Here is a 13,153-nt window from a genome sequence, read left to right on the forward strand (position 1 = left end):
GATTCCGCGAACCGTATCGTACCGACAAAGCATCTACATAAACCTCGGCGCATCTAGTCGTATTTCGTGCGCGAGAAATCGGCCGGCTTTCTTAGAAGCGATCGCGCCTCCGCGAAGCAACAACCCCCGCTCGAACAGAAGGCAAAAGACGGACGAGGAGGAAGGAAGAGGAGGAAGGGTCGAGAAAATCGCGCACGGTCAGAAACCGTGGAGGCTGTTTCACGGCGATATTTTTAGAGGAGCGTTGTTACAAGCGCGAGTTGTTCGCCGTTTATGTCGAGCGTTCCTCCTCCTCCTCCTCCTCCTCCTCCTCCTCCTTCGGGTTTCCTTTCGGTCGCGAGCCGTGGAAGTCGTCCTCCAGAAGCCGTGGAAGAGCGCCTCGCGTGCTATTTCATGGCGAAGGATGGCGTCAAAAAACGGAGATCCACCCTGCGCACGTATCGATGCCTCTTTATTTGGAAGAGAATTTTTCGGCGCGGCGGGGTGGCTTCTTTGCGGCGCGGCGAGGATTCCGACACGATTTTCGCTTCTTCTTTATGGGGAGTCGGTTGTGGATGTAGGTATTGGGTGTGGATATGATATGTGTAAGTATGAGGGGATTGTAAAAAAAAAAAAAAAAATGAGGAAAAATGTGGAATGAAATTGTCTCGTTTTTTAACAGTGAGGTTTTCGAAAAAGTTGAAGTGCAATTACTTAGGATATGGTAAGGTTAGAGAGAGAGAGAGAGAGAGAGAGATCTCTTTAGAATGTTTTTTTCTTTCTGTCATGAAAATTTAGAGATTTTATGGTAGCTTTAATTTTACGGTTCGTTATAAAATATGATTGCAGTCAGGTATCTATATTTAGAATTATTAGAAGAAGAATAATATTCAGAAATTAATCCTATAATTGCATTGTTGGAAGAAGAATTTATTTTTCAAATTCTTTTTGAATAAGATATGTAATTAGATTCTTTTTTTTATAAATGTTATAAATATCCTGTAAATTATTATCGTGTCTTCAAAACTGACAAGTTTATAAGTTAGCATTTTCTATTCTTCTAAAGATATAGAAATTAATGAGGCCTTTTTTATCATCCAACAATACAATTACAGATAAATATTTTATTTCAAAACGATTCTTATTATATTTCTTAATGTGAAAATGAATCGTTTATCATAATAGAATAAAAAAAAAAAATTACAGAGAAACATGATTACAACTATTAAATAACTTGATAATGAAAGTTTTAAAGAAGAGTTATTTAAAACTTGTTTAGACGTCAATCAATATACGTGGTGTGAAACGCAATATTAAAGAAACTGCTTGATGTTTTAGCTGCAAGAACTGGGCGAAGGATGGGACTTTTTACGAGGGCCATATCGCAAAACCGAAACCGCCAGGGTTACTTAGGCAAAAAGCGACTCGAGGAGTGTAGCGTGAACCACTTTTCTCGTGGGAATGATAGGAATACAAGGGACCCATGGAACGAGCGCAAGCCGTTTAACCAAAATTACGTTTTATATGCAGAAGCGGATCATTGCGCGCGAGACGGTCCATGCGTAACGGCCGTGGTGCAACGGTGCATTTCCTTTTACTACTGTGGCCAGACAACATGCACCGTAAAACCCGAGGGGCCAGCTTTAACAACTACAACTGTAGAAATCGTGTTGTTCCAAAGACAATGCATCCCTTTCGAGTTCTAACATCAACAACGATATTACTCTTCTCTTAAAGTTAAAGTGCCTACTTTTATTTTTTTAATATTTTTTAAGATACATTTAAAGCAATATTTAAAGTTCCACGTATTTTACTTTTTTTTTAGATGCAGTTAGAAAGTTGTATGTAAATTTTGGAAACCTGTGGAGAGATTTAAAAGCAATCTAAGCTTATCGATTATTTTATGATTATGATTATTTGTACAAGTGAATGTATCGATATATCGAATGGATGTTTCGTTAGAAATGATCGTTTCCAATAGAATAAAAATGCTAATGCAATTTGATTGAGAAATAGGGAATCGTGTTGATTGGTGCTGGTGAAAGGGAAATGTTTCAAAATCTTGAAAAATCAAATGATTCTCTATCTTGTGATTTACAAAGAGGAAAGATCAGTATTTTATTAAAAGTTCGTAAAAAAAAAGAAAGAAAGAAAGAAAGAAAGAAAGAAAAATAATAATCCTCCGCTCGAATTTTACGAGCTCGAATTTTACGAGCTCGAATTATTATTTGTTCAATGTTCGGCAGAGTTGAAAAAAAAAAACAAAGTTGCCGAGTGAAATTGCTATTCCATACGCACGCGTATAAATTACGCAAGATGGCCGATCGTGTGTAAAATAATTAAATCTGCCTCCGTCTAAAGATCGCTAATTCGATCCACGTTTCGAGGCACATAAAAGCCAATTATCGACGTCCCCGTTTTAATCGACTGATTCCCTTGAATCGGTGCAAAAATGCGACGAAAAAAAGGGAGGTAATACCATTCGAAGCAAATACAACGCTCAGAGATAGTTAATTACTTCTCGAAACGGGATTTCAAGTAGTTGTGATTTCGTGGAAACAAAAGGTACATTGTTTATATCAGAGTGTGCATGGAATTAAGGCATTTGTTTATGTAAGTAATGCACGTGTTCCACGAAGAGATTTTCAGGATTGGAAGCCTCTTACCTTGTACGAGACTCTGTCCTCGTCGTCCGAGGATGGGGCAGCGGGATCTCCTCCCGGTGTCGCTACGGCTTCCGTTTCCGCCGGCTGGTAATCGATCTCACTGCTCCACGAGTGTCGCCTCTTCAGGTCCCCTGAAAGAGCGAAAAGTATGTCAAAACTATTTTTTAGAATTTTTTGAAATTGAACCTTGAAATTCTTTAAATTCTTGAACTTGATTGGAATTCTATCATTCTTGAATCCTTGAGATCATTCAGAAAATTCCAAATTTTGTTATTCTAAGATTTCTTCAAAATATCGATTTCTTAGAAGAAGAAAACTTTGGAACTTTAACTTTGAATTCCAAATCTTAATATCCTACTTTTAAAATCTCGAGCTCAGATCTCGAAATCTCAACAAACCTTTGAAAATTTCTAAGCTTCAAAATTCTAAAAAAAAGAAAATTACCCCAAAATTTCTCTAAACATCCACGATACGCGAACACGAAACGCGAGATCATCGAAACGGATGGCAGGAAGATCTCGAAAGGGGTAGTAAGCACGTGCCACTACAAGCTCCGCCGGTAATTAATACGAGTCGACTCAATCGGGTAGCCGCTTAATTAGAATTGTCACTATCATTCATCTCGGCGGCGACTGTTTAACGTCAACTTGCCAATCGAAGCGTGGCTGACAAAACTGGCCGCTACCACTTTTTGCTCGCCGCCGTTCGACGTATAAACCAACTACCGTGTTCCGACCAACTCCTCTTACTGGCTCTTCTAAATTTCTAACTGTCGAGTTATCATCGTGGCATCGCCGGTTTTCGAGCCGGCGGTTATTAATTTTCCAGATCTGGTGGCCTGAAACGGAACGACAGAAATCGCGTTCACCCGTTTCACGACCAGTTACGGCGACGATCGGCAAAACAATTTTAACGAAGCATCGGATGAGCGACTCGATCCGACGAGTTAGAAAATCGCACGGCGTGTCGTGGATCCGCTAACCGGTACCGCTTCTAACGTTTCACGAGTATCTAGGCCGATTGGTATTTAAATTGCTATTTAAATATCGAGTGGAGGGATTCTTAGATTAACTTCCTACAGTTTAAACTTACGTGGCACGATGAACAACATTATTTTGTTTCTTCTTCTTTTTTTTTTTTTTTTTTTTTTTTTTTTTTTTTTTTTTTTTTTTTTTTTTATTCGAAAGAAGATTCGTTGGAAATTGCGTTCGAGTTACACGAGATCCGGGAAACTCGATGATGGAAAAAGAATATGATTTAAATTCCAGTCTGACGTTCGAGCATATCTCTTGTAATTACCGGAAGATGCAGCGATGGCGCTCGTGATGGCTCTCTTGATGGTTTAGGCTGAGATTACTCGCGGAGTTTGTTGTGCCTCGTAATTGAAACACTTTATCAGAATCAAAGTACTCGCGGGTTATTCGATTTAATCCGCAAATGAATTTCGAGATGTTGGAATGAATGTGAAAAAAGAAAAAGCTGATAAAAGCGTAATGCCGTAATTGAATAGGTCTCGTTAAATACTTCAAGTTTTTTTCTTTTTTCTGTATTACACTATAATATAATCTTTATACATCTCTGTTTCCGAAGATTTGTATTAAAACCGGCATATTCCGAAGGAATTCTATAAGATATTCGAACGTTAGATTACACTCGTCTAATCTTAATAATTTTTACAACAGAATTATAAAAATTCTCACTATTAAAATTCCTCTTAAAAAACATTCTTACTTCTCAACTACCAAATTCCCTGAATATCTTCGATATAGATATATCGGATAAAAAAAACCTCTCTCGTATGAAAACTTCAAATTAATTAATATAATTAATTACCCAAACATCTTTCCACCCAAAACAAAACACGATCAAAATTCGAAGATTAAAATCATCTCGAATCCACGGACAATCGAATGGAACGAAGTTAAAATGAATTATTATTTCGATCGAAAGAAATCGAAATTACGACGTGATGATCGAGGCTACGGATTTCCATCGATGATCCTCGCGAAAACATTTATCCGTTCGATGGAGCGCACGCACCCGCGTGTATACACGTGTATAGAGAACCCGAGCCGGGGATAACGATCGGCGATAAGCTTGCAGGTTAAACACTGTATTCGAGACGTGACTTATGGGATTCGATCGGTTGGTGGAGGCGCGGATTCTACCTACAAATTTACTCGTTTACTCGCTTCGTGGAATGCCACGGGCTCCTAAGAAAGGGGAGATGCGCTCTTGGTCGAGATCACGAGCGGGGAATTTATCGGTTCGACGGTCAAAGTGTGAATTACGTCGATTCGAGCGTGAGCGGCAATAAAATATTTCCCAAAGCTTCATCGCATTGTACCCACGGCGTAACCGCTTATTTGCATCGGCCGTATCTCACCCCGCGTTTCGCGGGCATTTTAAACGCGCGCATGCGCCCCTCCGCTTTAATTAATGATCGACCGACTAACAAACGTGTTCTAAACACCGAGATTAAGATCGAAAGACTTTCTCTTTGGTATCGCCAATTTTATGGACGTTATGAAGTGACGTTGTTCGTTTCTGCGTTTGAAAATGAAATATTGGATAAATAATATTGGAAGAAAGATGATAATTATTTGAATATCAAGTCATGCAAAGCGATTCTCTTCGTAAAGCGAGAAGATAAAAATCAGAAAACAATCGAGAAGAAAAAATAGAAATTATCTCTTCTTTTATCTCTTCCTGTTCTTTTTTTTTTTTTTTTTTTTAAATAACCCAGAATTTTCCCATCGCGCTCAATGCGAAACACCATGTGGAACGCCGCCTCCACTTTTCGCGCCGCCATAAAACATAATGGACGCCAATTTGACAGGGGCTCTCCGAGAGAAAGAGGGAGAGAGAGAGAGAAAAAGAGAGAGAATTACGAGCGTGAAACTTCCTATCGTTTCTCGAGCCACGCACACGCTGCGAGAATTTACAAGTCACGTGTGTACACGCGTGCACGTGGCTTCCGGGCCCTCGAACGCGCGTAATCTCTCTCTCTCCCTCTCCCTCTTTCTCCTCTTCCTCCGTTCCATGCCCTCCACCGCCACGATCTATGATGATCGCGCTTCGTACACTACGCTCCAGCGCAGAAACCGGAAAAGGAAAGGGGCACGCGATGCAATTAGCCGTTGCGGTGAACGACTCGGAGGAATCGAAGTTACGAAGGGGGAACAAATTTAAATGGGCCAGGCTAATCGTCCAGGATAAACGAGTTTAGAGATTCTGTCAGCGGATTAAGTTAAGTTGCATTCCACTCGCTTATCTCTCCGCTCTTTCGAATATACTTTCCATTCCATCCGAGTAAATTTCTTGATCGATCGAGAACTTCGATCTTCGTATCAAAAAAAAAAAAAAAAAAAAAAAAAAAAAAAAAAAAAAAAATTTAAAAAAAAAAAAAANGAAGCATCGTTCTTTAAATCGTCCGCAGTAACTCGGGTAACTCCAATTTATAACAATTTGAGGGGAATGATGATGGGCGGTATTTCCGGAATTCGCGTACATCGGACGAGGAATTCTAATTGCAAAGAAACGGTCCGTGCCTCCGGGGAGACGACGGGCAGTCCATCCACAGTGGTAGCATGATGGAAAATCGTTTCTTGCCGCCGTCTCAACCCGAGGAATCCAGATCGGGTTAACTTGGCAAGCGAAATAGCTAATGCGCGTGCACTGTTACACGCATCATCTGCTCCCTGCAACGATCCGATTTCTTACACCGCGGCCTGACATACGACGTCTCAATCGGGGGCATCGAGCGAACGAAAAGAAGAACGTTACCTGCGCCAGTTCTTTTACTCCGATGATCGACGACGATCCATCCGCGGCGACGTTCTCGCGGAAACTCATTAACATTTAACCGGTAATCAGAGCGATTGATTAACGATGGCCAGGTACTGCGGCGGCGGTAACGATAACACGGCGCACGAGGAAACGTACGATCTTATCATAGACGATCTCACGGTCGTCGGACGTCGTTAACAGTCGCCGGGGATCCATGAATGCGGTTCGTCACGATCCAGTGATCCATGCCGCTCTTTTCGTGTCATCGTTTCTTGCTTGCTCGAGTCCAACGTATATATCCGATGCTAAGCGCATCCGGCTCCTTTACATTTCCATTTTATTTACGGTTATCGGTGGTAACTAGCTAACTATCCCGATCATCGATGATTCTCTCTATTAAACTTGTCGGTCCAGTGTCGTATAGTGTTCCACTTGTCCCCCTCCCCTTCCTCTCACACATTCCTACGCTCCTGAACCCCGCCTCTCCTTCCTCTCCTCTCCACACGTAGAGGCCTAGCCTTTCGATGTCACGCCGTTTCCCTCCTGGATCGAGGTATTTTTATTAAAAGCGTCCCATTGTATATATATATATATATACACGTACACGTACACATACGCACAATTGCTCGTTTCACGCCGCCAAGAAGACCACCGACGTGTTATTGTTCGTCGAACGTTCGTATCGCGCACTCGATCATCCTCGTGGCCCCGACAAAACATCCATCGACACGATGATACTCTTCATGTTCACTGACACGTGCGAGATCACCGGAGAGTACGCGAAGAGAGATAGAGAGAAAGAGAGAGAGAGAGTACGTTCATCGAGTTATTACCGAGGATGGAACAGGATATTTTCTTCTGTTCTTCTTTTCTTTTTCTCTCTCTCTCTCTCTCTCTCTCGAGGATAATACTTTGAAGGAAGTTGCACTAGTCGTCACGGACGTGGTGATCGCCAATAGGGGGTGGATCGAAACGCAATTTGCTCGAGATCTTGGCTCGATCGTTGGAGAGAGAAAGAGAGAGGGAGTGTGTATGTATAGAAGTCGAGAGTGGAGAGACACTCTACTAGATTTCGGATTGCAGGTGCACGCTACAGGTTCACTCACAGGTGCAGCTCTCTGACTAGACTAAAGGCGGGAGCGTGCTCGTTGCCGGCAAGTACTCTAGGAGAACAGAGGAACGAGAGAGAGAGAGAGAAAGAGGAGAGGCATACCGGTGCTTCGATTGGTCCATGCTTCCCGCGAAAACGACCCAGCCAATCACCGTGACTGCGCCACGTAATTGCCGGGTATCACGATTCACAAAAACGGGGGAGGGATACCCTTTCGAAATTCCCCTCGAGGTAACAATCCCCCCCTTCCCTCCTCTTCCTCCCCCTCCTCCTCCTCCCACCCCTCTCTCTTTCTTTTTTTATTACGCCAGCCGCCTCATTTTGTCCCACGCCTCGATTTTTTTCAAGTCTATATCGATCGTATTATCGTGTCGTGGAAACTTCGATATCCCTTGTATCCCGTGAAGCTCTAGGAGGGAACGTAATTAATTCTTTCCTCGTTTTTCTTTTTTTTTTTTTCATTTTAAAGAGAATTTTTCTCCTTTTAATCTTGATTTGACATTTATGCAAGTATACGGTAATTGTATTTTGGAAAATTTAATAACAGTCGATATGATTCTGGATCGATCGAATTAATAACAAAATCGCTTACAATTCGACAAAGTTATTGAAAAAAAGCCGCGTAATCAATTATCAATCATCTAAAAAATAGATATAAAGAAAAATGCATATTTATACTAATATTTTATTTCCGAGGCAATTTTTTAATTAACTCTGAATAATTAAATTATATGACAGTTTAACCCTTCTGTATCCTAAATCAATTAATTTATTAATTTTTCCGATAGATTTATTATTCGAAAAAAGAAAAAAATAAAATAAAACAATTAATAATACCTCGATTGTCTCGAAAGGATCCATCCTACCGCTCTTAAAAAACCCTATCGAACGACAAATTAATTCATATACATTATAATCGAACGTAGGATTCTAATGGATTCGAGGTCGCCGATTCGAGGCAGCAGCCGTGGAAATATTTCGGCCGGGTGGGTCCGCCGGATTCCCCGGCTTCTTTCTCGAACAGGCCCTCGAGGGCCTGGTGGTTCCCAGGGAGGTCAGAGGTCGGTGGGCCCTCCTCCGCCTTATTCCTTCTTCGCCCCCTACCCGAGCGCCCTCGACCCTTCGCCACCCCGCCGCTTATGAACGTCCGCCCAACACACGCCTCTCTCTCTCTCTCTCTCTCTCTCCCTTCTTTCCTTCCCTCTTCCCTCCGTAATGTTATTTATTTGTTCACGCGTTTCGGCCTAACGAGATTTTTCGGCCCGGTACCATTTGCCAGTAGGGGAAATTAAAAAGTTTCAAAGTTTCGCGCTGTTGTTGTTGGACACGAACTCGTTCCCTTGGATCTCTTGGTATATACGGTGTACCGGTTGTAATTTAAGGGGGGATTGTTGCGATACGGGTGGCTCGAAAGCTGGATATCTCTCTTCCCTTCTTCCAAACTTCTTCCAAACTTCTTCTTCTTCTTTCTTCCTTTTTCAGATGATTAAGAAATTCTTTTCTCGATCAATCAGAAATATATTTCAGAGGATGATAATAATAATAATAATAATAATACAGGGTGTTTTAGAGGTTTGCTCGTCTACGCGTATTTTCCTTTTCCCAAATGAAACTGATCGAGGCAAAATCGAAGCCTCGAATGGAACGAAACGCAGCTGTTAAGATTCAAGAGTCAAGGCGCTCGATGCTCCCCGCTCCGTCCCATTCTGCTTTGCATCATTACGGAAGATTGATGTGGTAACGGTACAACAGTTGTTCGTCTCGCGGTTAAAGTGTCTCGTCTTCTTTTCTTTTCTTTTCTTTTCACGGCCGATATTCCTCGAAAGGCGGCGGCGGCGGCGGCGTAGCCGGCGCGGCGGTGGAGCCGGGGCCTGGTCCCTAATGGCCAGCAGAGCGCTACAAAGAGAAATTTCTCGATAATACCGTGCACGGTGCCCCGAAAAATTTGTATTCCACCTCGAGCCCCTCGATGCACGGTACGTAAAAGGAGAGGGGGAAGGTTGCGGGGAGAGGTTCCAGGCACCGGCGACAACGCGTAAAACCTTCGAACCGAAGGATAAATCCTCCTTACCGTGAAACTTTCCAGCCGAACCATCATTTAGGCGGGATCACGGGGACCCCTCTTCCGCGTCGTAATTTCTGCCGCGGCGGTGAGGAAGCGCGCGTGTAAACGCGCCGTTGGATTCCGGCGTGCCTTACCCGCCGCGCCGCCCCCAAGGGGCGGCCGTGCCCGCCGAAATTTTTTAGCAATTTTTTAGGAAACAGCTTCGGGGAAGCTTACCCTCTGTTGCGTTTTATTATCGTGCGAACCTTATTACCTCGTGAAATCGACGAATCAAAACTCTGTATCTTTTCTAGGATAAGGGAAGAAGGATCTTAGATTCTTTCCACGGCGCGATCTCTTTCTATAACTATAAATCAGAGTTTCATTAAATTCTTATTACCATGCGAGGGAGGAGAGCTCGTGAATCAATATATAGAAAAATTTCAGAACGCGTTAGAATGGTGTTGTGTTTGTGAAAGTTTTGAGACAAGTTTTGAAACTCTCGCAACGATCCTCCCACGCGCACGAAATTACGAATCGTGTGGTGGTAGAGGCGGGGAGGAAAAAGTTGGCCAAGGGGAAAAGATGAGTCATACGCAGCTTTCGATTCTCACGCGTAAAAGGCAAGCACGTGGTGTTAGGGCCATCGTGGTCATCCTCTTTGTCGTCCCCTCTCTCTCTCTCTCTTTCTCTCTCTCTTTGGCCCGTCCACGGCGATATTTTTGTCGGCGCAGGCCGGGATTTAAGGGGCGAGCAGGCGCAGAAAGCGCGCGAGCGTGTAATGGTGATTGAATGCGGCTAATGGTCGTCCCGTACGGGACTCACGGCCCTCCAAGATATACGTTATGACTCGAGCATAACATTTACCGGGTGGTAAACAGCCGCGCATAAACTCCAAATGCCCACAAACGAGCCTTTCCTCGAAGAAATCTGCGGGGAGAAACGCTCTTACGGTTCCTGATCCAATTCCCGATCCTCGATCCTTTCGAATCGTTTCGTTATGGGTGAAATTGCCCTTTTCCCATGGGAATAATCCTCCAGATACGATCTTGTCGATCACGAAGAAACAGATCAATCAAGTTATCCACCGAGTATTTGTTTTCCAAATGTACAGGGAATTTTAATATTGTTGGATATTTGTATAGATACTTCTCTTAAATTTTCATCTCGAAACAAGATCTTGCAATTCTATCGAATATTTTCGATATTTCATAAGTGGTTGACGATTGATCGTGAAAAATAATTTTAACGAGAAGATAACGAATCGAAATATTCGAATAATTATATTTTCTACCCTCAACCTTTTGAGGACTGTTTTTAATTCTTAAATATCGGAACAGTTTCAACAAAGTTAGTTACGAATTTCTTACGAATCTCAAGTTAATTCCGACTATTTTCTCGAAGATTTGTGATTCGAAGAGGAGAAGAATTTCCCTGCCCCGAAATAATCCCTCTCCACGAAGGAGCGCAAGAAAGACGTCAGAACCCGGCAATTTGCCATCGGTTTTCGCGCACGATCTTATTGTTAAAGGCCTGGGCGTAGAATACAGAGAGGGTTTTGAGTTGTGAAGCTTGTCGCTGCGCACCGTGACAATCGTTCTTCGACGATACCGCCATGACAAATCGTTCTAAGCAGCGTGACGCCATAAATCAAAGCTCGCCACTCGAAATGCTCCTCCACCCCGTGAAGAAAGATCCGGGCGCGTAAAAAGAGAGGAAGAGAGAGAGAGAGAGAAAGAGAAACGTAGCAGTAAAGGTAGCAGCGAAGAGAAGGAATACGGGATAGTCAGGTTTGGAGAAGCTGAGCACAACTGAAGCACGATTAAATTGTAACCGATAAAGCTCTGGCTGGATCTGGGCATTAATAATAATTAGATACGGCGTGGCTTCGAAATTAGCTGCGTAGCCACGGTTCGCGTAGATAATAAACTTGGCGATTGACTTGTGCGAGCCTAAATAAAGAATAGCGCAAGCGCGAGAATATTTACGAATTATCGTCGTATTAATTGGGGGGGTATCGTAAATTCCATTTGGAATGGGAAAAAATGATAATTGAATGTGGCTCGATGGCACAAAAAAGAACGTTTTACGAGCCGATTAACCGCTTCTCGTCGATGTTTCCTCCTCATCTCCTCCTCCTCCTCCTCCTCCTCCTCCTCCTCTTCCTGCAATTCTTGTGCAATTAACGGATCGACATGTATCGTAAGAAGAAGAAACGGGGAAACGAAAGTAATTCGTGAAATTTGTTGAAGATATTCGAAGAACTTTATCGCGTGGACGTGTATTTTCGAATATGTTGCTCCTCGGTCGATTTTCGTTGTTACGTTGTTGATGAATTCAATATATATCGTCGTTCTTCTTATCTACGCTTTGTTGATAAAAAATCTACAGAAATGGAGAAAGAGTTATGATGCATAGAAATGGAAACGGATTACAAATTCGTTTTTCCTACGCTCACTATGGAACTTTATTTCATAAAATAATTCCCTTTGCTTTCAATAATTGTTCGATAATTAAATCAGGAAATTTCCAAAAATCTGTATCCTATCGTCTAAAAGGAATACTTCGCATCGCAAAATTCAACACGCGAAAAGATTGATTTCATCCCCTCGCTTATTATACTCGTACGTGCGAAGCATTTCGATATTCCAAGACGATTAATATTTAACTTTTTCAAAAAAAAAAAAAAAAGAAAAAAAGGAAGAAAGGAAAAAGAAATTTTAAGCGTTCAACGAAGCTAACTAAAAACGCTCGGCTCAGTGATTTATCCAAGATTGCAACACGGAGGAAGCTCGGCAATTTTATTAATACATTAATCCCGTTTCACCGGTGTTTCTCGAGTTCTTCTGCACGAATCGGTTTGTGGCCGCGGGCGATCCAGTCCGAGGGTGGACTTAATAAACCACGAAAAAGACCACACGCGTCGTGACGTCACGTATCCATGACGATTCGGTTGACGTGCATTACGCCCGCCAAGGCAGATTGAAATTTAGCGAATCCACCCACGCGGGACTGCATATTATTATGCGATTCGCGAGCGGCATAATTATTTCCCGCTCAAGGAGTGTACCACGTCCCTTTGACAAGGAATCTTCAAGCTTGAACGCTCCTTCCTACGGATATATATTTTCTTTCTCAACCGTTTCTTTAAGGATAACAGTCGTTCCTTTCTTTCTTCTCTTTTTCTTTTAAGCGGTTTGGAAACTCGAACTTGTTCTGTGCTATTACTATTGATTAAGGATTGGTGCATTGAGCAAAAAAAAAAAGATATTCGTTACGACTTTTTCCATGATGTACTCTATCGGAATGGAGATAAGATTAAAAGAAGCGAATACTCTTAAAACTCTCTCCTTTTCACCTCATTTTCAAATGGAAGCACACGAGTCGTATTGACAACAACGAATTCGAAGAAACCAAGCCATCCTATCTTTCGAATATCCGAAGAGAGGCACGTTCGAACGAATCGTGGAAGGGAGGATCGATTCGTCGGCAGATTTTTTTCAGATGCATGCCTCGCGTATGCGAAGGGAGGGGTGAAAAATGGGGAACGGTGGATGGGGGAGG

General features: G+C 42.5%; 1 protein-coding gene across 1 annotated transcript in view; it reads right to left on the minus strand.

Annotated features, from left to right (window-relative positions):
- LOC102681795 overlaps positions 1-13,153 on the minus strand; it is a 77,149-nt gene that overhangs the window by 11,040 nt on the left and 52,956 nt on the right. The window contains exon 3 of the mRNA XM_006609680.2: positions 2,646-2,776. Coding sequence (XP_006609743.2) covers positions 2,646-2,776 — 131 coding nt within the window. The remainder of the gene's footprint in view (positions 1-2,645; positions 2,777-13,153) is intronic.

The sequence above is a fragment of the Apis dorsata genome, unplaced genomic scaffold, assembly GCF_000469605.1.
Source record: "Apis dorsata unplaced genomic scaffold, Apis dorsata 1.3 scaffold_59, whole genome shotgun sequence".
Lineage (NCBI taxonomy): Eukaryota > Metazoa > Arthropoda > Insecta > Hymenoptera > Apidae > Apis > Apis dorsata.